The sequence below is a fragment of the Cololabis saira genome, chromosome 1 (genome assembly GCF_033807715.1).
Source record: "Cololabis saira isolate AMF1-May2022 chromosome 1, fColSai1.1, whole genome shotgun sequence".
In the NCBI taxonomy this organism is placed as follows: domain Eukaryota; kingdom Metazoa; phylum Chordata; class Actinopteri; order Beloniformes; family Belonidae; genus Cololabis; species Cololabis saira.
This window is the reverse complement of record NC_084587.1, coordinates 33029662-33055386: the sequence shown is the minus strand read 5'-3', so window position 1 is coordinate 33055386 and position 25725 is coordinate 33029662. Positions and strand designations below refer to the sequence as shown.

Below are 25725 nucleotides of genomic sequence, written 5' to 3'. Positions count from 1 at the left end.
AAAAAAAACAACAAGTGACTCAAACAAAAGCCTGTCAGATTACTGCATTTGGCAAATCACTGAACGGATATGAGCTGGCTTACTGAAAGAATTCATGTTCAAGTGCAATATTCATGAGCAGTTGGATATTTAGCTCTGGGAATTAAAAAGCACCAGGAGCAGGCAGCGAGGCAGACACGAAAGATGCACTCATGCATAACATCACATATATCTATTAGCTCACTATTTTGGATATGCGCTTGTGTATACTATATTGGTAATAAAATAATTGTAGTTTTCTGGGCAAAAACATATCCATTAAAACTACCATGTCTGCAAAGACTCACCGGTGTTGGAGCGCTGAATCAGGTGCGGCTTCCCTCCAACGCTACTGTGGGTTTGAGTTAAGGGTTCGGTGATGGATGTGGGCGCCGGAGCGGCCGTGCTGGCTGGAGCGCTGGCCGTCTGGGCGGGAGCCTCCTTCACTCCCTCCATTGCCATCAAGACACTGGAGAGCTCCTGCAGGGGCATGTTGCCGAGCTCGGAGGAAAAGGGGCTGGGCGGGTTCTCCAGACACATCAGCCAGCTCGTGTTACCTGCAACAGACAGAAGAACAAGCCCGATGGCAAATGACAAAACAAATTTAGTGTTTTGTAGAACCCTGTCGATGTATCTGACCCAGTACTCGAGTTGAGGGGGGATGAGGGGGGGTGCCATCCCCCCTGTAATAAAAACGGTCAAAATCATCCCCCCTGTAAAACTGCCATCCCCCCTTTCCATCCCTTATGTCATTTCATCAATGAATGTGGTTTTACTGCTATTTCAACATTTAGAGTCATCACCAGAAAAATAACATCAGAAAAAAAACTTATTTGACAATTTTCACCTGTTTCAAGTAAATTTTCACTTGAAATAAATAGAAAAATCTGCCAGTGGGACAAGATTTATCTTCTCATTACAAGCAAAAAAATGTTGTTCCACTGGCAGATTTTTCTATTTATTTCAAGTGAAAATCTACTTGAAACAGGTGAAAATTGTTGTTTTTTCCAGTGACGAGTCTTGTTTTAAGTGTAATGAGATTTCTTTTACTAAAATGAGACATTTTAACTAGAAATAAGACAAATTTTCTTGTTAAGATTTAGAGTTTTTGCAGTGATCCATTTTACATATTGGCATATTGATAAGTTCAGAAAACTGTTTTTTATTTTTGTGTTTTGATGTATTTGATGTAAGCCCATTTAAAGCTTACAGAAGGCTGCATGTCATTCCTGCAGTATTTCTGCAGGTGTTTTGGTCAGTGCTATTATTTGTAATATATTATATTATTTGTAATCAGCACAAATTATCTGTCCCCATATGATAAAATCCACCATCCCCCCTGATTTTGTTTTTACAACTTGAGTACTGATCTGACCACAATACAAAAGACTCACACCCTGTATTTTAAGAGCATAATAATGAAAATGAAAGACGGTAATCACATCTGGACACAGCCAACAGATAAAGATCCTCATCAAGTGTACCTGAAGGTCTGCGTATAAAGATCTCTGCCCAGCCTTGTGTGAGCATTGGGACAAACTCAGCAAGGCTCGGGTTGTCTTTGAGAGGAGGAGGAGCAGATGGGGCAGTCGAGCTGGAGGATGGAGGGCCCGTGCTATCCAGGGGGGGACCGGTGGAGGGAGAAAGAGGAGTAGTCAACTCTCCTTCAGAGGGGGACACCAGAGGACTGAGACTCTGGGCAGGGCCTGCACGTAAAGCGTGGCCACCTGGACACAAAGAGAGGCCGGCAGTTATTATTTTCTCAGCTCAACTTCTCACATTTTTGAACTTTAATTAAAACCAAGGAAGAAATTAAAAAAAAAAAGGTGGCTACAATCAAACGTAAAAATAAATCTTAAGAAATGCAATTAACTTTAGTAACTAACTAAACACATTCAACTACACTGAAAAAGGAAGAAGAAGAAAAAAAAAAGCACAAATTAAATGAAGTATAGTTATGATACCATGCAGTAACCTTGATGAAAAAACCTGAATAAGATGCTAAAATCTTTTTTTATCTTGTGCTTAAAATGAAGCTAGGTATTGATCTCTGTTACCTGAAATGGAGCGGACGCGTGTGCGCGTGGACCTGTTTTGCTGCTGGCTGGACTGCGATTCCAATTTGGCCGGAGCCTCTTTGGTCATTCGGGTGTGGAGCGACGGATCTGACCTGCGGGGCACGAGACAAAAACAGTCACCAAGAGCTTCATTGGTCAACACAAGTTTCTGGAAAGCTGTGTGTAGCATATAGGTCACATAACATTCTTAGTTTTATATTTGAGTGACCTTATTTGGTAACTTCGATACAACTACCTACTATGATTATTACAAAAAAAAGTTACAAAGTCAAAAATAAGTCTGTAAATCAGAAAAAAAAAATGGAACAATAAATAAGTGGCTGGAAGCAGTGAAGCCACATTGTCGCAGTAAACTAGCAACAGTAGTCGGGCAAACGCTGTGAGAGTCCCTAAGCATCCGCGATGAGCAATACATTCAGATAGTTTTCAAGACACTGCTTCTACCTGTTTTTGCTGCGGATGCTTGGAAAATGCTGATGTCCAATAATGATAGCAACTCTGAGAAATACTGGCAACTGCTCTTCTTCTTCTAGATTGTGCTGTCCCAATCAGGATTATCCAGATGAAATTGGCAAAGTAGCTGCAATCTCAAGGGAGGTAAAGGTGGCTCAAATGGATGGATTAGGCACAAACTCTGGAAAACTGAGAGGAAATGTCCCTCTCCTGGTTGCTACACTTCCCAAGCAATTGTTTGAGCTATAGTCATGACAACTGACTGCAATACTTAGTAATATATGGCCATGAAGACCTTAAAACTGAAATATGTCATTATATGCGATTACTTGGACTGATAAATTGCCTGATCAGCCAGTTTCTAAAAGCTGGTTCTGTTAATTTGACAGGCGTAGCTTTAAAAGAGCATTGATGAATGGGTTTGCTTGACAGGCTGCTGCATTGAAACTTCAATAGTCTTTCAAAATTGCGACCCTTATTTTTCAAGTACGTAAAGTTTACAATCAACCTATTTCAGGCTATACAACTAAACAAAAGGGCACGAAAAATCGACTGTATATGCAAATAGGAAGTCATCGACAGGAGTAAAACTAAGGCCGTAAACCAGAGGATGCGACTGCTGCAGGACATGAATAATAAGCTGCCTCACATTTCGAGTCAGAGTTCAGCAGATTCACCAGAGATTTGCATTTCAACAGTTTTTCATTTTCAGGTTTGAATTCAGGGCTCAGTGACAAAGGAGGAATAAATAAAAATAAACAAATCTGCCCCTCATAAATAGACCTTCTACAGTACACCTAATGTGTTTGATAAAGCAATTATGTAATTTAGCTGTGTATCTGATAACTGGTACATAAGGTTTCATTACAGAAAAGTGCACTTAAGTCCACTTAAACTGCAGAAGGACAAGAAAAAAAAAAAGAACTGAATCAAATGTGTGTGGCTCTCCAACGAGTAACACACATCAGGTGAGCTGGACTGGAGAAGATTATACTTTTCATAGTATCCCACCATGGATCAATTTTGTGGACCGTCAGCGCTGCCCTGCAGAAGTTAAAGAGCTCTGCATCAATGTTACACGGAGAAGTGGACGATCAGTCGATTGATTTTACGTCAGCCACGGGTGAGATGATTTGAGGGGAATTAATGAGAGCTGAAAATTACTGGCAATGCACATCTATGAAAGTAAAACTCGAGAGAAGGGTAAGATGATGCTTAAGAAGTTCTTCTATAATTTCACAAATATCATGTAGCAGTATCTGTTTTAGTTTAACAAAAGTCCCTTTGGTGTTCGTGGTCTGGAAGAGGTTTGTTAAAAATTATAGACCTATACTCTTCAGCAATAAAAAAGTAATGTAAATATGTATTTTTCCATTATTATTCGATATTGATGAGCTGTTCTGCTGATAACAAATCGCCTAAACCTACATAGTGGGATTAAATACAATTTTTGTTATTGTAAACGTTACATCAAACACAATAACATTAAACTTTATAAAGACATTCCCTGCACTTTTTCTACACAGTGGATTTGAGTTGATATGAAAATTACTCTTTTTGGAATAGATTTAAAACAAAATAACTAAAAGACATGTTTAATCAGGAGGGATTTTTGATTAAAGAACTGATTTTGAATCCAAATGTGACTTTGCCAAGGCTGGCAACTTATTCTGTGTTTGAGCATGCATCACCTGGTCATTTCCCCTCCTCCTCCCAGACGTTCAGACATGTCCAGGCCTAACAGCGCTTGCGTTCTGACACCCCCGCTGGTCGTTATGGTCACCAGTTTGTTGCCCACCAACCAGGTCATACTACGACCTCCTGCCAACAGGAACTCTGCGATGGGAGACCTAAAAGGAGAGTCAGAGGTCAAACCGTCACTGCTACAGGTTCTCTCTCAACTGTGATCCTACAGCAGCAAACAAGATAAAACTAGGTGGCTTTTTTTCTTTTTTAAGTATCTGCAAACCTCTTTGGCAATGCAGAGAAGTTGGAAAACACATATCTGGCCATCATGTCCAGACAGGTCTCCGTCAGCTCCAGGTGGACAGTTTTGAGCCCCTCGTCTGCCTGAGTTACTGCATTTTCATCAGCAGAACCCAAACTGCAAGTGGTAGTTGAGGGGTGCATCCTACAGGAGGTAAAAGAAGACACTTTAAACAACAGAAAAATGTGTAAAATGTAAGAGAAGGGAATGGAAGATTTAACATAATGCAACGTGATCTGTGCACAGACATGCAAACTCGGTTATAAAAAGGTGCATTTGCAATTGCAGTGTATCATTTAAAAAAAACTAAAAAAACAACAAACACCACTAATATTTAAGTGTCTGTATTTCATGCAAAGAATTCATATGCATGCATGCATCCACACGAGTAAACCTGATTTATGATTTTTACATTTTCTCAAGCACACAAAAACAGAGACAGTAAACTGGGACATGGTCTAAGTGGCCTCAAAAGGCTTCGATACTACACTTGCTCTCTCCTCAAATGCAAATACGTTTTTTTTTTCTTAGCCGGCTGGAGGGACCTCTCTTGCAACATATTTTGATACAGTAAAACCAGCTGGTAGAAGCAGTTTGAGAGTGAATTTGTTTAATCGAGTGTCCTCTGCAGCCAAATCACTTCATTAGGGTTCAGTGAGTGAAGGACTTCTTTGTATTTATGTGAAATCTCAATGCTGGCTTTGCAAACAAAGTAAGTTGAGAGCACACGTGAAGTAGTTGAGATCTGCATCAGTGAGCTCTAGAGAGACACTAGAGAGGAACTGAAAGCCTGGCTTATTGCTGTTAATGAATGATTTCCAACTACAGCCTGCTTCCATTCATCCCGCTGGGGAGTAGTCGAGACTGCTGTCACGACAAATCCATGAGGCAAACAAAAAGAAATGAAGCCACAAATATTTAAAAAAGGAAAAAGGACACTGCAGAAAGAATAATAGCACGTATAGAGAATTACTTTAGAGAAGAAATCCATCTGCCTCTTAAAAAATGTATAACTGATTCCAATTTAGCTATGATTAAAAAATGATATAGTAACTTTACTGTAGACATGTATTCAATATTTTGGAAGGAGCAAGAGCAAATCTGTCACTCAGACCAAGTCCCTTCATGTGAATCAACAGCTATTTCACACTTTTGCACTTACCCTCTTTCTTATTTACAGACTTCTTTTTCACCTCAATGACTAGTGGGCACAAACTCCAAAAGAAACCTGACCATGAAACTTTTGCACATCAACGGAAATATTTTACACAATCAAACCCCTTTAAAAAGGAATCAATCTGCATTTCAGTGATCATCATCAATACCAGCCTTTTCTTTTTTTGACAGGCTCCTCTCAAAGATTTAAGATTCAAACATGGTCAGGTTGTCTGGGAAGGAATGTGTGTCCACTTAAGAACATGTTTTGATATCCAATGATCTCAGACAGAAATTAACCGTCAATACTTAGACGCATTAAAAAAAAAAAAAGGCAGATTTGCAGTTGCTCAGAAGCTGAAGCAAGTTAAACTGACCTACACTGCAGTTGTTTTATGATTGACTTTGTGCATAAAAACCATGATTCCTGCATTAGGATTTCACACTAGGGTTTTGCTGACATCTGTCGACCAACAAGGGTATGGCACATCTAGTATCATAAGCAACCATATTGGACAACTGCAATGCTCGATCTACTCCTGTTACACACACCAGCAATTCAGCCAAGCAGACGAATGCACGAGCACAAGATAATGAAGAAAAGAGGCAGAAAGTGTGTGTGTGGAAGTGTGTGTGGTGATGTGGATGATCTGAATCTGTTCAAACATGTCGAAAGTTCACCTCAGCCCAGCTAGTCCTAACATCCCATACTAGGAGATTGCCATGATCATAGCAGCACAGCTGATGTTTGAGTAGAGCAAAAAAAAACAAAAAAATTAAATAAAATGGGAAGAAAAAAAAAAAACTCAAGCAAGCAGAAAAGGTTCTCGTGTTGCTGTTGTGTCCATCACAGGCCGAGGAAGCAGTGCCCCCCCACCCCACCAAGAGGAGCGAGCAAAATTAGAAAGCTGCGGTGGTGGAAGAGGAATATAAAAATACCAACATTTTGAAAATGCACATGCTTGGCACCAGTCTCTTATGGTATTCATTAGTTGTTAGGCCAATCGAATCCAATCAGCAATACCACCAGCAAAACAAAAACAAGTAAATGAAAACGAAAAAAGGCAAGAAAGAAAATTCAAACTGAATGTAAGATCTGTTAGAGCAAAATCAAACAGAAAAACATCAACATGGATCCAGATGTTTTCCAATGTTTTCTATGAAAACTGCATGCAAAAAGCAAATCATGGAAACAAAACCAAAAAACAGCACACGTATGAACCTAGCCAGTAACAAATCAGTAAGTTTTACACACACACGCACACACACACACACGCACCCCTTCCTCCAGCATGCACCACCCACTCCAGGTGTCCCTAGCAACACACCTTTCCAACACCCACCCAACGGACCCGCATGACAATGATCCTACGCCCCACCAACCATCCCATGGAGGAAGCAACAGGTGTTATTGGTTCATGTGTTGTTACCAAGGAGGTTCTTGTCTAACCTGCGGACCGCATGTTCGGAGACGCTGATGCTGCGGGAGCGGAAAGCGTCCATGGCTGAAAGATCCCTCAGCTCTTTAACTGGAGAGCTGCTGCTATTGGCTACAGCTGCGGCTGCCTTTGCCACTTTTGCCGCCCGCAGACTGGGCGGTGACGAGCATCCATGGAAAAGGTGTGGTGTTATGGCGGCATTGGGCGGTAAGGGGGTTCATTGCGGGGGTGGCAGTGATTTGGGAGCGTGAGTGGGAGAGTTTTTCAAACAGCAGGAATCATCATCATCACCCGAGCACCGGAGCAACATGAACGGGTGATGGGAGGGAGCACGCAGGAGGGGAAGGTTACATAGCACAAAGGTTCACAGGACGGGTGTCACATGAGGGAGGGGCCGGGAGCAATGTAGGAAGGGTCCAGGATGACACAACCATCCCCCAAAACCACAACCACAACGCAGCACCCGATCGCAGGAGGCAGCGGAGGGGGTCAAATGAAGAAAAAATAAAAATAAATTAACAGCAGTGAACATTATGAAATCAGATTACAAGACAGCTGAGACAGAGAAGGGATTTTTAAAAAGGAAAATTAAATATATAAACATCCACTAAAAAACTGAAAACAGACAAGCTAGAAGCAGAGGGTATAAACAGCCTCTGCCACTCAGAAAGGAAAAATACACTGAAAAGATTCAGGAGAGCAACAAAATAAACATCATTTAATACAGCAGGTTCAAAGTGAAGATAACGACTAATGCAACAGAAGTATAGTCGTAAAGATGGACTCAGCACAGGCCTTTGGAAAGAGAAGTTAAAAGCACACGAGAAAAAAAATATGGAAAATAAAATGCTGGATTACACCTGTGGGTTGGAGAGCAGCTTACAGCTTTACTTGCTTACAAATCAAATATTCATTTGAAAAAATAAAACCTAAGACCTTGAAAAATCATCTTGATTATAAAACAATCCCTGTGAAAATGTCAAACTTTGTCATTTATTTCTAAACAGTGTCTGAAAGCTGACATGCTGATATCCAAACCCCACAACAGACAATGAGTGACATGGATGATGAAGGTGGGTCGACATGGAGGCTCAGAAGGAACTGATATTAGCAGAGGCGCCGGGTTTAATGCGCTATGTGATGTCGGTGTGCTTTGTTATCAGGGAAGCAGAAGTGTGGAGACCAAAGTGTTGTAGAGTTTGCAAATAAAAAGACACTTGCTAGCTCAGCAAGAGATGATGTGATGAAACAATAGTATGTCTCTCTGAGCTATAAGGAGTGAATAAACACACAGGGAAGCTGTGTCATTTACTACAGCGCACGGAAAAAATACTGGCTGTGGTAGACACTTAAATTATGCGGTCTAATTTTTTTATCTGTGAACACTAACATCCATGCTTGTTACTCCAGATTATGGTATTTATGTAAAGCCTCATGACAGATAAACCCAAAAAACAGGCTATGACACGTATAACGGCTCTCTTTTTTTTTTTGGACATGGCAACTAAGCTGCCCAACAAAACTCCAGTTGAGCAGATGTGCAGACACAGTCGAGCTAGTGTGGCGAGTATGGGCTGGACAAACTTTGTTTCAGTCCACTCTTTCCCTCTTAATCACTTAAACCGTGTGGTTTTCTTCTATTAAAACGCCTAAATCAAAAGCCAATTACACTAAGAGCTGAAGAGCAAACCTTCAAATACTGAAAAGGTCGGGAATATCAGTCTGAGGAAAGCTAACCGAATACCTCAGAATAAAACGCCTTTCTCTTTACCAACACGTCACATCTGTGTTCGTGTTTACTTGCTAGATGTCGGTGTGGCAGGAAGACGACTACAGTATAAAAGTACAGCCCTTTCCTTATGCCATCACCAGGGCTGCACATAAGTGGGCCGCCAGAGCGCATGCGCCGTCAAAATCCTCAATGCGCTGTCAATCTAGTGCTGCGAAGCGCTTTTGCGTACCAACAGCTGGGGCTCATATTATTGGTTGTGGCCAGACCAGAATACTAATATTAAAAAATCTATTGGGAGAGCTTTTCCCCAGAACCGCCACTCAAAGTTAGTACTGGCCAATCACAGCGCGTCCTTACTCCCCCTCCCATACTCGTTGCAGCGGTGAGGAAGAGAGTTAAGGATAAGCTTTACTGAACAAACCCCGTCACGTCTCGTCAAAATGTCCAAGAAGCAAGCGCCATTAAGTAATTATTTTGGCGTTCCACCACCACCAACTACAAAGAGACGCCAAACTAAACCACTACCCGTGGATAGAAACAGAAAACGTGTCTTCCCCGAGAAGTGGCTGCATGATGTTGTTACGCGGCGACGCGCACCGTACGTTCGCGGTCCCGCGTATCCTACCCCGTAAGCTCTGCGTTGATGCAACGCGGAACCATAAATCAGCCAGCGTCCGTCACTGCATGCAGCAGTTACCTGCAGCAGCAAGACGCTACTCTCTGATTATGGCTCACAGTTTATGAAAACCCCAAATAAAAAATAAATTAGAGAATATTTTATGAAATCAATAAACAATTCCATCATCAAAATTATAACAAATAAAGGTTCAACATATCTTGCTTTGCATGTAATATATTAGTTTCACCTTTTAAATTGAATTATTGAAATAGATTAACTTTTACACCATATTCTAGTTGAATTATTGAAATAAATTAACTTTTACACCATATTCTAGTTGAATTATTGAAATAAGTTAACTTTTACACCATATTCTAGTTGAATTATTGAAATAAGTTAACTTTTACACCATATTCTAGTTGAATTATTGAAATAAGTTAACTTTTACACCAAATTCTAGTTGAATTATTGAAATAAGTTAACTTTTACACCATATTCTAGTTGGATTATTGAAATAAATTAACTTTTACACCATATTCTAGTTGAATTATTGAAATAAATTAACTTTGTAAAAGACTATATTGAGCCATTCATCTTTATAAGTGAATAAATATCGTTTTGCCTATAACTTATTCCTGCATCCCTCTTTTATCGATCCGGCGAGACGGGTCACCGCGTTTTTGGAGGCCCAAGTCACATATCCAGGGGCTCCTCTGAGCACCAGACCAAAATAATTATGTGCAGCCCTGGCCATCACCATGTGTGTACTTTCATAAAGAAACATGTGTCGGACAAAACTGAAATAGACCTGGGTGTTTTTTTTGTCCACATCCACCAAATGTGTCATCAGTATGAGAAGTGAAAATACACTCAAAACAATATTAAAAGCATAAATAATGAATTAAATGAACTAATGATCACCATGGCAACCTGAGGAGTCACTGCAGCTATCACAACACGGTATTTGTCATGCTGAATCCCCTGTTACCGTAGCAACCCCAAACCCTCAAAGACAACAACGACCGCACAGGCAATGTGCTGCTGCTGCCGGTTTCTACATCAGATGAAGGCAAATGCGCGCTTTACCTTTTGGGCCTTTCATTAAGGCTGGTGCTCCGGGCACGAAACGGGCTTTGCTCATGACCGTCATCAAATGGCAGCAGGGCGTTGGAACGCAAACCCTGGAAGAAGACGCCAGCAGGGATTTAGAGACAAAAAGATGCAATTCGGAAATATTTTGCTGAACAGCAGTTCAGTGTCCTACAGGATCAGATGAGAGAAGGTGTGTTGATGCAGGCATTATGGACGAGCCCCTAAACCCAGCAACTATTCTTCCTGGACCCCAGACAGAAAAAAGAACAAACAACTAAATTCATAATCCCCCACATGTGAAGGTACTGCATCACTGGATTTTTATACCAAAGTTCATATTCTGTCAATAAAATCTGTGTGGAAATGTCTGAGACTCCACATTATTCATATTCCTGTTGCCTGTGTGAATACAGCTGGTTATTCCCAAAGGCACAACCAATGGGAAAATTGGTAGCCTATTAGGTAATTGCAGCTATTTATTATTAATATTTATGTTTAATTTATGATAGAGGTAACAAAGGGGCAGGGTTAAATAAGTTTTACTTCAACCTGCTCCTTTTCGGACACTGTTTTTTTTTTTTTTTTTTTTTTTTTCCCCTGTTTGTATTACGTTTTTTTTTTGTTGTTGCTTTTTTTCTGTATGTTTTGAATTTGTTTTAAAATCTTATATTTTTTTTATGTGTTCGAAATAAACAATTCAATCAATCAATCAATCAATACGACAAAATATTAATATACAAGAGAAGCATGCAGAGGGGGCATCTGTCCAGGTAAATGTGACAGAAGGATTTGAATTAGATGTTATCTTGTCTTTAATACTTCGAAATAGCTCTTGTTTTGACATGACTAATAGCTACAAATGCTGCTTTGTACTCCATCACAGGTGCTTGACTGTGTGGTTTTCACACTTTTGGCTATACTGAACATGCTAACTGTTTATATAAAACATTTTTTTTTTAAAAGACATCCCAGCAGACCTTCGAACACAGGCTGTAAACAAAACACGGACATTTTCCACCAGGCTCGTTTAAACAGCACTGATATCTGAAAAAGTATTTCCTCCATCGTGTCAAGCACGCTCTACCTAAGCGTCACTCGGGAAGACATTCAGAGCTAAGAATTAATCCTGGTGATTAATGTGTTAATGTATGAAGGTGTAATTCCAGGTAATGTCCTGGCTTATTTCTATGATTACTAAAGATCAGTTGGGGGAGAGTGAAGGAAGAAGAAAAAAAACAAAAAAACCAATTGATTTCCATGTAAAAACTCCTGCAGCATCCCTTATTGCCTTATGTCTGTTTTCTGGTTCAGTCCAAAAAGTAAACAAAAGTATAAAGCAATATATTGTGAATCACAACCATGTACCTTTGTGATGTACTGCACAAAGTCCTTGCGGAAGGGAAGTCTGCAGCGTATGAACCACATAGCAATCACATGATGGGCCAGGGACACAATATACTGGTTAAACCTGACGGGAGAGGAAGAAATATACAGGTCAGAGTGCTGCGCAGCTGAGAATACGTACGTTCTAGTCAGTGTGAGCACTTACTTGGAGGGGTTGGTGTAGGGCAGCGAGATAGCAAATACACTAACGTACTGCTCCGCAACAAAGTTGGCATAAAGATGAGGGAGGCGCACCAGAGCTGTGAAATACGACGGATGATGCAGAGTCAAACATTTGTGTCCCAGACTTTAAAAAAAAAAAAAACAAAAAAAAAAACAACCGACCTTGGAAAGAAAAATAAAGCTAAGATTGTTACTGAAATGAACTCTGAAAACTTTTTTTTTTTTTTTTTATGAGCTCTGAAAACTCACTCGAGAGGAATTCAAGCATAGGAGATGCCATGGCAACCGTTGCAGAAATGTGTGTGAGCTTGACGATGAGAGCAGGGAGGAGCTTGATCATGATGTCTGGCATTTCCACCGTGCACATGGTCAGGGCCACCACACACTGCTTGGCACAGCGGTAAATGAGACCAGTCTCCAGGCACTGAACCAGCTCCCTCTGGAGGAAATGTGTGAGGAGAACTAGTATTAGCTGAATTCAACGTTTCAGTGCATGTCTCAGTCAGTTCATCCATCATGTGAGTTTCAGAACATCTCCCAAGGCAGCAGTGGATTGCACATACAGGGTTTTAGATCTAGAGACTTCACCTGTCTCGACTGTTCCAAGTAGTTGTGGTAAGAGGTTATCGCCGTGAGAACAGGAACCACTGCCAGCTGAACATCTGTGCGTGAAAACCCCTCTGGGGTCTTTTTCAACCGCTCAGAGATTAGACGATCTGTCACCTGCACAGAAACAAATAGGTGATGAACATCCCTTCACTGCATTACTGCCTCTTACTGGATGTTTGTGGTTTTGTTTGTATTTGTGGTACCATGGAGCAGAGCGTGGAACACAGCTGGTCTAAGCTGCACGGCGATGCGCGCAGCAGCACTTTATACTGCAGCGTCCAAGGCAGCTTGTCTAGAACGAGCTTTAGCACCTTCCAATCCGTCTCCTACAAGAGAAAAATAAACCCCAATTTTAAAGATGGCAGGTAATAACTGTAATTAGGCATCATATTAAGTAGGGCTGAACGATTAATTGCATTTGCGATAATATCGCGATGTGATAAAACAAGATTTTCTAACCGCAAAGGCTGTGATTTGACCAGTCACGTGATCTGGTCACGTAATGTGCGAGTGAGCAGAGCGGTGCCGTGTAACCTATCTACCATGGCCTCAGCGTTAGGGCTCAGCCAGGCAGGGATTTATAAATATATGGGCTTTATAAATTTATTAAATATATGAGCGCGAGTTGGCGTGGCGAAGAGCTGCGCGCGGCGACGAGCACGAGCTGGGCGCGCGCCGGCGGACAGTGAAGCCTGAATTATGGTTCTGCGTTAAATCGTTGGTGTAACGCGGGACCATAAATCAGCCTTGAGTCGCGCTGTGAGCCTGAACCTGCAGCTCGTCAGCTCATCAGGAGGAGAGGTTAAACAGCCGGGCTGCCAGTTGTTCATTGCTGGTTCGTTTTGTTAACTCTGAGCTTTGTTGGTTTGTTTGGTAGTTTGCTGGTGTTTTTTTTCTCCCTGTGATTTTTGAGTTATTTGTGAAGAAGTTCTGACTTCCCTGTGAGGAAGGTTTTTTGTTCCCTGTGGAAGTTTTTCTGTGTTTTTCTATTAAACGACGCCTCGTTGTGGCTAAAGTTTAACCCGGTTTGGTGTCGTGCGATTGGGTTCAGAGAGAACGACACTCGTGTGTACAGACGTGTGTAGACGTGTTAAAGAGGTAAAGCCACAGATTTGTTTTCTTTATTGTTGTAATCTGTGCTTTAAATAAATCTGACATTGTTAATTATAAAACAGACTGATTTATTGCTTGTGTAGTTGAAAAACACATGAGAACAGGACCTTGAAAAAATAATCGCATATTAAATCGCATTATTGAGGAAAAAAAATCGCAATTAGATTATTTTCAAAAATCGTTCAGCCTTAATATTAAGAGTATCCTACGAGGACGAGGCTTGGTATCAGTCCAAACAATCAACAGATGCACTGATGGGTTTTGGAAACTCCAAACAACCATAGTTTCTTTAAAAATCTTCCTCATGTTATTTGATAATATCGACCGCATCTCGAACCAGCATTTAGCAGCGGAACAAGGGGATGCACTCCCAGTACTTTCCCACATGATAGTAATTTCATCCCCCTGATAATTCTGTTTAGTGTGCAGTGTTGTGCAATGGGATCTTTTTTTAAGTGTACCATCTTGAGGCACTGCAGTAAAATGCTGAAGGCGTGTGCGTAGGGAAGGTAAGCAGAACGTATCGGCGGCGTCGACGCTGGAGGAGCAGCAGCAGGAGCAGGACTGCCAGCGGGAGGAGACGTAGATCCTGTCGGCTTCTTATCGCAAACGCGCTTTTCTGCTTCACTGAAACAACAAATTATGCAGCATCATAGTGTCGTTAAAGCAGAGCTTGCTCAAGCGCAGTGAGCAGGTGGGGAAAATAAACGCGTTAGCGTTCTCACCCCGTGTCGCAGTAGCAGTACGGACTAAATCTAATGGCTCCATCCTTGTTGGGAACTCCTATACGGTGGAGAGAGTCTGCACGCATCATCAGGAAGAAGTCAAACACCTGAAAGAGAAAGTTCAAGAAAATGAGGGCTGCAGAAAAATGATGGGAAATGACATTAGAAATGCAGGAAGAGATTAACAAGTATACAGAGAAACCGGATCAGTCTCACCTGTAGTCTAATCGTGGAAGCGATAGCTGAACAGTACTTGTTCTTGTAGTGAAGCTGCAGGTGACTGATAAGCATCTCATAAACACGACTCGCATGGCTGGCTGGCAGGCTGTAAAGTTTGCTCTGGCAGGAGACATCAAAGAGAAGCTTGTCAAATTTAAAATGATACCGAATCCACAAAAATCTATCAACACTATAAACAACTTATTAGTCCCCTTTGGCTCAATTAATAATCATCTCTTAGTCACAAACACAATACATGGAGCCTACAAGAGTCAAGCTGAGACTTTTAAGTTTTTTGAGCTGAGTGGAAAAATGCAAAACACACAAAAAAGAGAAATATCCTTTTGATAATAACAAAAAAAAAAACCAACACAATCACACACTTGCAGACTGCGCAGCATGGGGGGGTGTGTTAAAAAAAATTGTTGATAGTTCATTCAATTACAAATGTTTTCTTACTGCAGATGGTTCAACTGCCGTGCTTCTGTCTGTGAGACAGCAGCTTGCATTGTCTCACACTGCCCACACAAATTTAACAGCATGAAGACAGCTCAAAGCGTCCTAAGCAACAAATGATTAAACTGGCATTTCTTTCTGCAAACAGAATTATTTTTTACACCAACTGCTCAAAACAGACCTCAGCTTGCAAAAGACCCAGTTTACCTGAACCAGAAACAACTGGCAACGTGTGAAAGGTTACTGGTAAGAGTCATAAAGTGGGGAACAACAACTTGGCTTGATTAAACATTATCTGGACCTAAAAAAAATGTAGATATTCTCTGTTAATCAAAGACCTGCAAAGCAAGAGAGCTGTGATCAATTCATTTGATTTGATTTGGGTGCGTTAGAGCAGAGAAACATCTAAAAGATGCAGGGCAGAGACCCTCAAGTGCTGGAGATGAGAAACACAGACTTATAGATTATACATAGGTACCCCATTGTTATCTTGTACCGAGCAAACAAAACTGCTAAAATTGGTATTAGTGGTGAACTATCATCCTGGAGGAAGAAATGTGGTGGGGGGAAAAAAAGATCTTGCAGTGAAGCTGTAATCTGAACATGCAGAACAGCAAACAGCCAAAATGTTTGCTTTTAAAGAGCTCTGCACATTAGTATAGAGACATAGATTACTCCTAGATTATTTTAGTCTTTCAAGATTCCTTATCAAGGAAACCCCCCAGTAAATTTTATGACATTACATAACAAGGTCACATAGCTTATCCTTCATTATCTAATAGTGACCGTCTTAAACGTTACTCAGAATAACAACATCTCGACACACAGCCCAATGTTCCTGCCTGTGCATCCCTTTGTACGTGCATGCCCTCTGCACACCTCTCCTGCTCTCCTCCCTTCATAGCCTGCCGATTACCACCACCGACATGTGCTACGGATATTAAAGGTTCAAATCGGCAGCTGAAAGGCAAAAGCTCCTATCTGCAAAATTATTATGAAAAAAAAAAAAAAGGAAAGAAAATCTTCTAATCTCCACTTTGCAATTCATTAATACTGAGTCAGTCTTGTTACCACATAGTATGGTAATCTAGTCCATTTATTGGGTATCCATAAACAATATAACTGTTTGAAACAAGTTTTTATTTTGTAGGAGTGCCTTTTTCAGATCGGAGGTTTTGTGTTTTGGCCATCAACATGGAAATGTGTGCAATTCCTACACACTTTTAACACACTTGGCAGAAGTTCCTGAACTCTCCCACAGACTCACTCAGAGCAGCATTTGCAAGGACAGAGTGGGTTGGCCTGGGGCAGAGCCAACACAGTATGAGATGTGAATGGGTCAGTCTACTGTCAACAAAAATAAATGACCTAATGGGCCACTGATATTAAATCATAAAGGCCCTCTACATATGAACCCCAATGAATCCAAGGTGATAACCACTCCAGCCCTGAAGGCATTAACTTTTCCACAACACTGTATCATAATGTCACCTTGGGTGAGCCAACGTGGCATCTTTACATGTGCATACCTGCAGGATTTCCAGCAGGCCCAAGATAGCGGTCCTGACATCGTCCATAGGAGACTCTGCTGTAGGGTCTCTGTCAGAAACCTCTAGGGACCCAGAGCATGCCAGAGAACGACTCGCCACCTTGAATGAAAGCAAACACCCATGTGATCTCATCTTCACTGAATCACAAAGAAATAAATCACTTTTTTTTCTTTTTTTTTTTTTTAATTAAAGTATTATAGCCGTTTTTAGGGCCCGAGCACTTACAGCGCGAAGGCCCTATTGTATCTGTAGGAATTTTTATTATTTTCGTTATTCTTTATTCTTTCTTCTGACAAAAGGAAGGCCTTTTTGCCCCCCTAAACGTGCCCCAAAAGTCACCAAATTTTGCACGCAAGCCAGGCCTGGCAAAAAATGTGATATTTCATGGTTTGCATTAATGGGCGTGGCAAAATGGCTCAACAGCGCCCCCTAGAAAACTTTGTGCCTCAAGCCACACAATACGGTTTGACGTACATGCACGAAAATCGGTACACACCTGTATCATGTCGCAACTTAAAGAAAAGTCTCTTGGCGCCATGGCCGAAACCGAACAGGAAGTCGGCCATTTTGAATTAATCGTGTAATTTTGGCGCAATTTATGCCATTCCTTCGGCAGTTAATACGGCCCGAACCGTAACGTGCACCCAGGTGTGTTATACATCAAAATGTGCGTCTACATCCTGCGACAACGCACATTACTTTTCTCGTAATTTTGGCGATGCTAGACGCCAAAAAGCGCGCCCCCCCTTCATCTGATCGGTCCATATTTGATAGTTCCCCAAAAGTCACATTTTGCACGCAAGCCAGGCCTGGCGATAAATTTGATATTTCATGGTTTGCATTAATGGGCGTGGCAAGATGACTCAACAGCGCCCCCTAGAATACTTTTCTCTACCATAACTTTTGAATGGTTTGACATAAAGAGTCGTGGGTGGTGTCATCTGACTCGGTTTTGAGTCCTTGACCATAATTGGTGCAAATTAGCCCCGCTCCTTCTTCTGATTGGTCGATATTTCATAGTTCCTATTTTCTGCCATAACTTTTGAATGGTTTGACATAGGAAGTCGTGGGTGGTGTCATTTCTGATATGCTTATGGGGGGCGGTGGCCATGAGTGCGAGGGCCCGTTCATCACTGCTTGCAGCTTTAATTGTTCCGCTTGTGTTTACCCTCTCGATAACATCCAGCAAGCTGGTGAAGTGGTGCGTGTTGCAACCCTCAGCAAGATCCACCAAAAGCTGCGTAGCTTGTTTCCTGACAGCTGGATCCCTGTCTTCAGCGATCCCGCTGAGCTGAGGGATCACGACCATTTCAATCAGCTCATCCTGGAAAGAAGAAGGAAAAACATCAACTTTTCATAGACATCTTCAAGTGCTACACATCAATATAAACTGCATATAAATTAAACGTATTACACGTTAAAAAATGAAGAGAAAAGCAATAAGAATCAGCTTAGAGATTAAAGCCTAGTTTCTAAATATCAAAACCTAAAACAGTGAAGGTAAGAATTCTGCAGCAAGGACTTTTGTAACTCCTGTATCTTGTATGGATAGTGGACTGGACTCACACACACACACACACACACGCGCACGCGCACGCGCACGCGCACGCAAGAAAAAATGTGTATGTGCATCTGTACAAACCTCATAAAGTTGTCGGTTGGTACTGAGAACAAAGGACAGGATGTGAAGTACTTTAATCCTTATCACACTACGACTCTCGTTTCTTTCAAAGCGACACCGAGAGAAAAATAGAAAGAGGGGAATACATTAGTAAAATACAACACAAAACAGATCCCTGGTATAAACTGGACAGGAGAAAACCCACCACATCCTGTCCACGGCTCAAATACACGTTAATGTCTATGTGTGCAAGTCCTACCTAAAGAATTTCTCCATGAGGCGGTGAAGGCTCTGGATCCAGCCGTCCTTGGCAGGTTGTATAGACTGTGCCCTATATGATATAAGAGTCAGCACGGATGCATCCTGTAAATCAGAAAGATTGGAGTTTTTTTTAAAAAGTGGGGGGAAAAAAATTAAAAAGAAATAGTAGATAACCCAGAGGCTGATACTCAAAAGCACTAACAGGTCTCTTGTCAGCACACTTCTCTACTAGACTGAAGAACTTCTCCGTGGAGCCGTGGTAACCGTTCTGTTCGTACAGTTCTTCTACTGTGGTCAGCAGCTCGTACACGATGGCTTTCAGCTCCACGCTGCCTATTGTCTGAAATATTGAAAAAATACACACCCCCTCAGTCAGAATGTGAACCCATCCATTTTATTGGACAGGTTTTTTTTTGTCTGCATGCATGTGTGCTTGCGCATGTGCATTATGCGTGAACCTACCTGAATCTGCTGCAGCAGTCGGTCCATGACACACAGCAGGATGTCCCATGTGACCACCTGCAGCTCTTTGCCATACTTCTTGATCAGTCTGGTGATGGAGAGGACGATTTCATGGGACACCACCTCATTGGCACATGACATGGCCTGTGTGGCGGAGGTCAGACAACAAGAAATGGCCCATTTACCACATTTGATCCATCAAGAGCAGTTTTCATTATTCATTCTTTTGCGGTGTGATATTAAATCTAAATCTAGGTTGACTAATCCGGTTACACAACGGAAAGTTCGAACACAAAAACACACCAAGGCCCTGCCAGAAAGCAGACAATTTAGTATGTAGATTACATTCAAGTGCATCATAGCTCAAAGGGGAAAAAGGATGCTTTGATCTGCTAAAGCAGAGAAAGAAGTTGACCATTTACTTTGAATTATAAATGAATAAAAGCTTGGAAATGAAGTTTCAGAATAAAAGATGTAATCTAAAACCTTATATAATGCTAGCTCTTCATCTAAAGAAGAAAAATCTCACTTCGAAACTTTCAGCAGCTCATAAACTATCTTGGAAACATATACCCGTCTTTGTGAAAAGCTTTTCTTTTTTAATAAAAAAGGAATAATTTATTTTAAATCGGGACGTTCACTGTACAGAAGGCACTCTGAGCTAATGTGGATCAGAGCTTGTCAGTAGACTTTTACTCTGTATTATTAATGTTTATTTGCCCAAATACAGTGAAAATATAGCAATTTCAAATAAAGAAGTTGGCATGTCCTCTCAACCCTTGACCGGTCCGGCAGATGGCTGCCCTTCCTTCGTCTGGTTCTGCCAGAGGTTTCTTCCTGTTAAAGGGGAGTTTTTCCGTCCCACGGTCGCATGGTGCTTCCTCAGGATGAGGGATTGTATCGATGAACAGTTTTGATGCAGTCAGGTGCTATCCTCAGTGAAGCCATAATCATTATTCTCATTTTATTGTCTTTGTACTAAATTGGACTCACTTGGAAAGAGTTGAACTGTATTGTTGAAGTGCCTTCAGATGACATTCGTGGGGATTTGGCGCCATATAAATAAAGCCGAGTTGAATATTTTTGAAGGCTATGAAACCTACTAAATCAAATGCATTAAATGGAAGGTGTGCTACGCCTCACGGCGAGTGCATGTCTGTAAATGCATTACCTTGTAGAAAGATGGCAGAACGAGTGTTGGTGTGTTTTTGAGGGCAGGGAGTCTGTGTGCGCCCCAAAGTGCCATCCCAACGAAGAATACCGCTCCTCTCAGCAACGGTGCATCCTCCATGTACACCCTGACCGAAGATTTGGTGGTTAGAGACGCACACAAATACAAAAGAAGCCACATGTCATCACAGACATACTGAATATGCAAGAAAAGAAGAGACAATACTTCTCCTCCATAATGCGGCACATGGTGTAAATAGCGCTGTGGCCGAGATGAGTCCCCAGAACTTTCCTCATCAGCTGGGGACAAATAAAGCAATGACCAGAAATCATGAATCGCGTTCCTTCAAACAAACAGGTGCGTCTGTTGTTTTCTCACTGTAACAGCCATTTTCCTATGTGGGTTTTCTTTGTAAATGTTTTTGTCTGTACTGTGGGTGGCGCTTTGGTAACTTCCTGTGGAAGTGCATTTATTGAGCCACGTTAATGAGACCAGATGTGGATTGGTGGAAGCAAACAGTTTTTGACCGTGGCTGAGGCAAGGCTGAGGTGTCTGCCGATAGTAGCAGTGTGAAATTATAGGCTACTTAATAGCAAACGGAGGTGTTGCATTTGCTGGACTTAAAGACCGGAGAAATAAACAAAACAAAAGCAACGGGAAATGTGTGGACATTGATTTGTGGGAGCCAAGCCTGGAGCGCGTCAATAAATTGCAACGACATGCACCATCAAGTCAGTGACATTTGAAAGCCACTTACACTCACCTTCCAGCAAGATTCGCAAAACTCCTTAACGTTGACTGTGCGGCAGAGTGTGATGATGAAAAAAGTAAGAGAATCTGAAGGCAGGCAGTTGTAACACACGACAGCATCCAACACCTGTAGAGCCACCTGGACGCCACAAAAAACAACCACATACACACATTACTACACAAACCAGTATGCATGGCAGCATATTATAATTAGAGGTTCATACATTTTAGAAACATTTTTTTGTGAAGTTAATGGGTATAGATTTAAATAAGAGAGTCAATGACTTTGTTATCCAAGCATCACATTGTTGAGTTTCATGTAAAGTTTCATGTAGTTTCATGTACATAAACTCCTAACCCTACAGAAAACGTAAGCATATAAACTCTTAAAAAAAAAAAAAATAATCAGAAACTCAGGGATGAAATAAGATGTCTACCCTTTTGTGGTTTTAGGTTAATTAAAGGGCAGTTGGCGATGGTAACACAGCTAAATACAAACCATTCAGCAAAGCTGATACAAATAATAAATAAATGAGGCCCTCTGCTATTTTTTGAAAGAGAATGAGAAATGGGTTCTTCATGTTGTGCTGCGGCAACAAAAAGCTGTCAGTCCTTTGTTACGTTTACCTGATCAACTTGAAATAGACACTGGTAATATTAAATGACAATATAGAAATTTCTAACTACAACTCTTAGACTTGGAAGTCGTCAATGACCAAAATACCACCATTGACTATATTTCTAAATAAAATAAAATACAAAACACACCAACCTCAATATCTGTTGAAGATGTCGTTCTATTGCACAGCAGACAGATTTTCCTAAAAAAAAAAAAAAAAAGCTGAGCTTTAAAGCCTGTCTCTTCTGTCAGAGAGAAGGTACGCTGACAGAAAAAGGCTTTTTTCCAATATTTACTAGATTAAGAATTTGTCGTCATGTGAAAAGCATGTTCTGATCAATTTCCACCCAAAAAACACCACATTCAGAATAAAGCGTAAATCCACTTATGGTATGTGGAGTAACATGATTGCAGCCACAGTATGTACACATATATAGCCCTTAATTGTACCACTACTTCCTACAGAAGTTTCCACAACATATGTCCTGCACAGCAGCGGAGTCACTGCAGAGCAGGATGTGTAAAAACCAGTGGAAAGAAGACGCTCTTTTGGGTTGAGGGATGTAAAGAAGGCTTTGAATGGGTGCAAACAAATCAGTGCAAGAGATGGTCTGACCGGGGAAATCCACCATCCAATGACTGTTGCACTGCCAAGACCAGAGGCAGGCAGGGAGGTGTAAAACTGTGCCAGAGAAAGTGTTGTGTGTTTATATGAGACTTACTGAACCATGATGGAGATGTTTTGGTCCAGGTAGCAGCTGTTAAACTTCACCAGATTTACAAGAACATGGAGAAAGTCGGCAGTGAGACCTATGTCCATCCACAAGAGGACAAACCGTGCTGAGAGAAAATAAATAGATCAAATTAACTAAATTTGGAAGAAAGAAATATGGCTCTTTTATATTAACGGAGCTGTATTACACTTAAGAAAACACCAAACACAATTGCCTCACAGTGTTTCAAGGAACATTGTACTCACACCAACAAATAACTGCCCACATAACCCATGAGATTGCATATCAAATGCCAGATGTGTCAGTTAAACTAACAACTTAAGTGTGAGATGTTTTCAAGACTGACATGTATGAACTCTTGGAGTGGAAATTAACTTTATCTGTGCTAAAAATACAGAAAGATAATTAGAAACGAACGGCAGAATTACATAATCTGAAAAAAGTTTATCTATAAAAAAAGGGCGATGATCACATGATGAAACTAATCAGTTGTGAAGCAATAAGCCAGTCAATAATAGAACAATAAAAATAATAACAATAATAATAATGATGATAATGGAGGTTAGGTCAAGTCTTGGTTTATAAAGAATGATATCATTTCCCCTGTGGGTTTCCTGAATAAAGTTTTTTTGTTTTTCTTTTTCTTGCAGTCAAAAGGTTCCGAAACTATTACTGCAGTTCTAAAACAGAAAAACAGAAAGAGTCCATTTGAATGTTTAACCTATGTCTTCCTCCAGGTACGTGATGTCCTTCCCATTCTCAGTTAAGGCCTTGAACACTTCCAGTCTGTCGGAGAGGTCCTCGTTGGATGGCTGGTAGTCTCTGATCACCTTGAAAAAGTAAGCTCTCAGAGGGCCGAGCCGCTCACCCTGAAAGGTAACATTTTATTATTAAATAAGAGATGTATTCATTTATTTTCCCCAGTGTGTGTGTGTTATACCTGTCCTTGTATAATGGCCCTCAGAAGCTGGAGGACAGCATGTCTCGCCTCTGGTGGCTGCTCTGGAGTCAGCATGTCCTCCACTGCCATCCATACCGCCTCCACCGCATTCTGAGCAGCAGAAAATAACACATCTTAATAACAAAGATTGCATATGTTGCTGTTGCGAAAAAAATAAACACAAAAATAAAAAAAGATAAAAACTCTTCACCTCCTCAAACTTTTTCATTTTGGCAAGATCACAGATGTGGTTCATCATGCGAACACGGTTGCTGAGACCACAGTCTGGGTGGAGCTCCTGCAATGTTTGAAGAGCAAGAGGTAGACCACAACACAGAGGAACACGCCAAGTGAGAAAAAATAAAAAGACTGGATCTCAGAATGTGTAAATAGTTCAGAAGGTGTCTTCTGCACACCTTGAGAATGTCATTTGTAATGATGAACTCTGAGGGCTTGGCATCGGTGCTTTTGCTCGGTGGCCGAGGTGGTCCCAGACCAAAGATCCCCTTCACCTTGTCCTTAAGGCTCTCCTTGCTTGGCTGTTTATTCATGGCCCCGGACCGAAGGAGGGTTACAGATTATGCAAGCTGGGACCGATGGTAACCTGTAACATTAACATACATTTTAGGGTCCCTGAAACTTATTTTGTTAGTCAAAAAGCTTTGGACGATAAAAGTGACAATTGACTATTATCACTATGTGTGTGTGTGTGTGTGTGTGTGTGTGTGTCTGTTTTGATCGAACTATCAACTATCTGCCATGACAGTTTGCAGTGTTTGAGTGATAAATTACAGAATTGATTAAAGCCGATTATATGCAAAAAATAAAGGCAAATTTGGAGGAGCAGGAATTCTTTGATAAGGAGTGTCTGATTTTAATTGTGCTTTTTTGTTGTTTTTTGGGGGGAGCAACAACACTACAAAGTTATTTTTTCATGAGCTTTCAGCACAGGACCAGAATTGATTAGTATCGTTATTATTTATATTACATGCAGACGTGTCAAGTAACGAAGTACAAATACTTTGTTACCTTACTTAAGTAGAAATTTTGGTTTTCTATACTTCACTGGAGTAATTATTTTTCAGACGACTTTTTACTTTTACTCCTTACATTTTCACGCAATTATCTGTACTTTTTACTCCTTACATTTTAAAAACAGCCTTGTTACTCTATTTCATTTCGGCCTTTAAAAAAAACTATCCAGTTAAATTGCTCCATCCGGATAGAGTGAATTTGGTTGTGGTTGTTTCAGATGTTCTTGTCCAGTTTTGTTCTTACATCCGTTCCCTCAGATTCCTGCAACTAAACTTGGATGTACATTCCAATAAAGGTTAGGATAAATGATAACATGCCTCTGAAGTTTGACTTTTTGCACCATTACAATACTTATAGGCAACTAGCCATCATATCTGCTGCTCTCTGAAACACATGTTAATGCTCAATAGTACACATATATGGTTCTTTAATATATTTGCATTATACTAAGATGCATTCATTTTCAATGGCTTTTCAAGGCTTTTCCCCCCCCTTACATTACTTTTACTTTTATACTTTAAGTAGTTTTGAAACCAGTACTTTTATATTTTTACTTGAGTAAAAAACTTGAGTTGATACTTCAACTTCTACAGGAGTATTTTTAAACTCTAGTATCTATACTTCTACCTGAGTAATGAATGTGAATACTTTTGACACCTCTGATTAGATGGAGCAACGTAAAAACACAGATAAACGAGAATGTTACATTACAGACTCTTTAAGGTTAACCCGGAGTGCAGTTTGGAGCTTCACCCTGTAAATGTGTAAACCTAGTCGGCAGGTTTCAAGAATTTGCTGTCATGTGGACTTGACAGAGTCGGAGGGGAGGGGAGGTCAGCTGTCAGACAACGACTGGTCTGTTTCAAACCAACAACAGCAGCAACAACAGCCACCACCACTCCGATGCAAGGTGTGCTCCGATCCATAAGTGTGCTCCGAGGCTCCATAAACAATTTATAGATAGGAGAAATGCACGATGGCGCTGATGCAAAGCGTAGCTACGTTTTACATTGCCTCTTGCAGGTTAGCATTTCTCTGACAACTGAAGGCAGTCTAAACAACACCTCCTGCACTGCGTCTTCATCCTCACCTTATTAGAACAGAGTCTGTTTGGGCTTCTCTCGGTCACAGCATCGTCCGTTTACAGCCAACACAGCCGTCTACATCTGTGCATTGATATAACACTGTTTGCTGCCGGAATCCTGTTCCCAGTCCTCCACTCCCCAACCGGATGACACACTAATGCTTCGACAGGGCACTTCCTATAAAAACACGTTTTTCGCAGTGCATCATGGGACATGTAGTTCCAAGCGAGCTAATC

The 25725-nt window shown here is 41.0% G+C and overlaps 1 protein-coding gene across 5 annotated transcripts in view; it reads right to left on the bottom strand.

Annotated features, from left to right (window-relative positions):
• Nucleotides 1–25725, bottom strand: part of tsc2 (TSC complex subunit 2) — a 36963-nt gene extending 11238 nt beyond the window's left edge. The window contains exons 1-31 of one of the 5 annotated variants that reach the window (XM_061720666.1): nucleotides 25495–25725; nucleotides 23786–23973; nucleotides 23581–23667; nucleotides 23370–23480; nucleotides 23151–23298; nucleotides 22418–22535; nucleotides 21849–21897; nucleotides 21084–21215; nucleotides 20552–20625; nucleotides 20327–20453; nucleotides 19156–19299; nucleotides 18896–19033; nucleotides 18692–18795; nucleotides 18454–18535; nucleotides 17980–18135; nucleotides 16791–16910; nucleotides 14803–14925; nucleotides 14587–14693; nucleotides 14323–14488; nucleotides 12952–13074; nucleotides 12728–12862; nucleotides 12389–12578; nucleotides 12123–12216; nucleotides 11939–12041; nucleotides 10568–10662; nucleotides 7142–7282; nucleotides 4519–4680; nucleotides 4241–4399; nucleotides 2076–2188; nucleotides 1503–1745; nucleotides 327–575 (exon numbers count right to left, since the gene is read on the bottom strand). In XM_061720666.1, the coding sequence (XP_061576650.1) occupies nucleotides 327–575; nucleotides 1503–1745; nucleotides 2076–2188; nucleotides 4241–4399; nucleotides 4519–4680; nucleotides 7142–7282; nucleotides 10568–10662; nucleotides 11939–12041; nucleotides 12123–12216; nucleotides 12389–12578; nucleotides 12728–12862; nucleotides 12952–13074; nucleotides 14323–14488; nucleotides 14587–14693; nucleotides 14803–14925; nucleotides 16791–16910; nucleotides 17980–18135; nucleotides 18454–18535; nucleotides 18692–18795; nucleotides 18896–19033; nucleotides 19156–19299; nucleotides 20327–20453; nucleotides 20552–20625; nucleotides 21084–21215; nucleotides 21849–21897; nucleotides 22418–22535; nucleotides 23151–23298; nucleotides 23370–23480; nucleotides 23581–23667; nucleotides 23786–23920 (3928 nt within the window). In that variant the 5' untranslated portion in view covers nucleotides 23921–23973; nucleotides 25495–25725. The remainder of the gene's footprint in view (nucleotides 1–326; nucleotides 576–1502; nucleotides 1746–2075; nucleotides 2189–4240; nucleotides 4400–4518; nucleotides 4681–7141; nucleotides 7283–10567; nucleotides 10663–11938; nucleotides 12042–12122; nucleotides 12217–12388; nucleotides 12579–12727; nucleotides 12863–12951; nucleotides 13075–14322; nucleotides 14489–14586; nucleotides 14694–14802; nucleotides 14926–16790; nucleotides 16911–17979; nucleotides 18136–18453; nucleotides 18536–18691; nucleotides 18796–18895; nucleotides 19034–19155; nucleotides 19300–20326; nucleotides 20454–20551; nucleotides 20626–21083; nucleotides 21216–21848; nucleotides 21898–22417; nucleotides 22536–23150; nucleotides 23299–23369; nucleotides 23481–23580; nucleotides 23668–23785; nucleotides 23974–25494) is intronic. The other 4 variants (XM_061720667.1, XM_061720668.1, XM_061720669.1 and 1 more) reach the window with 4 other exon arrangements.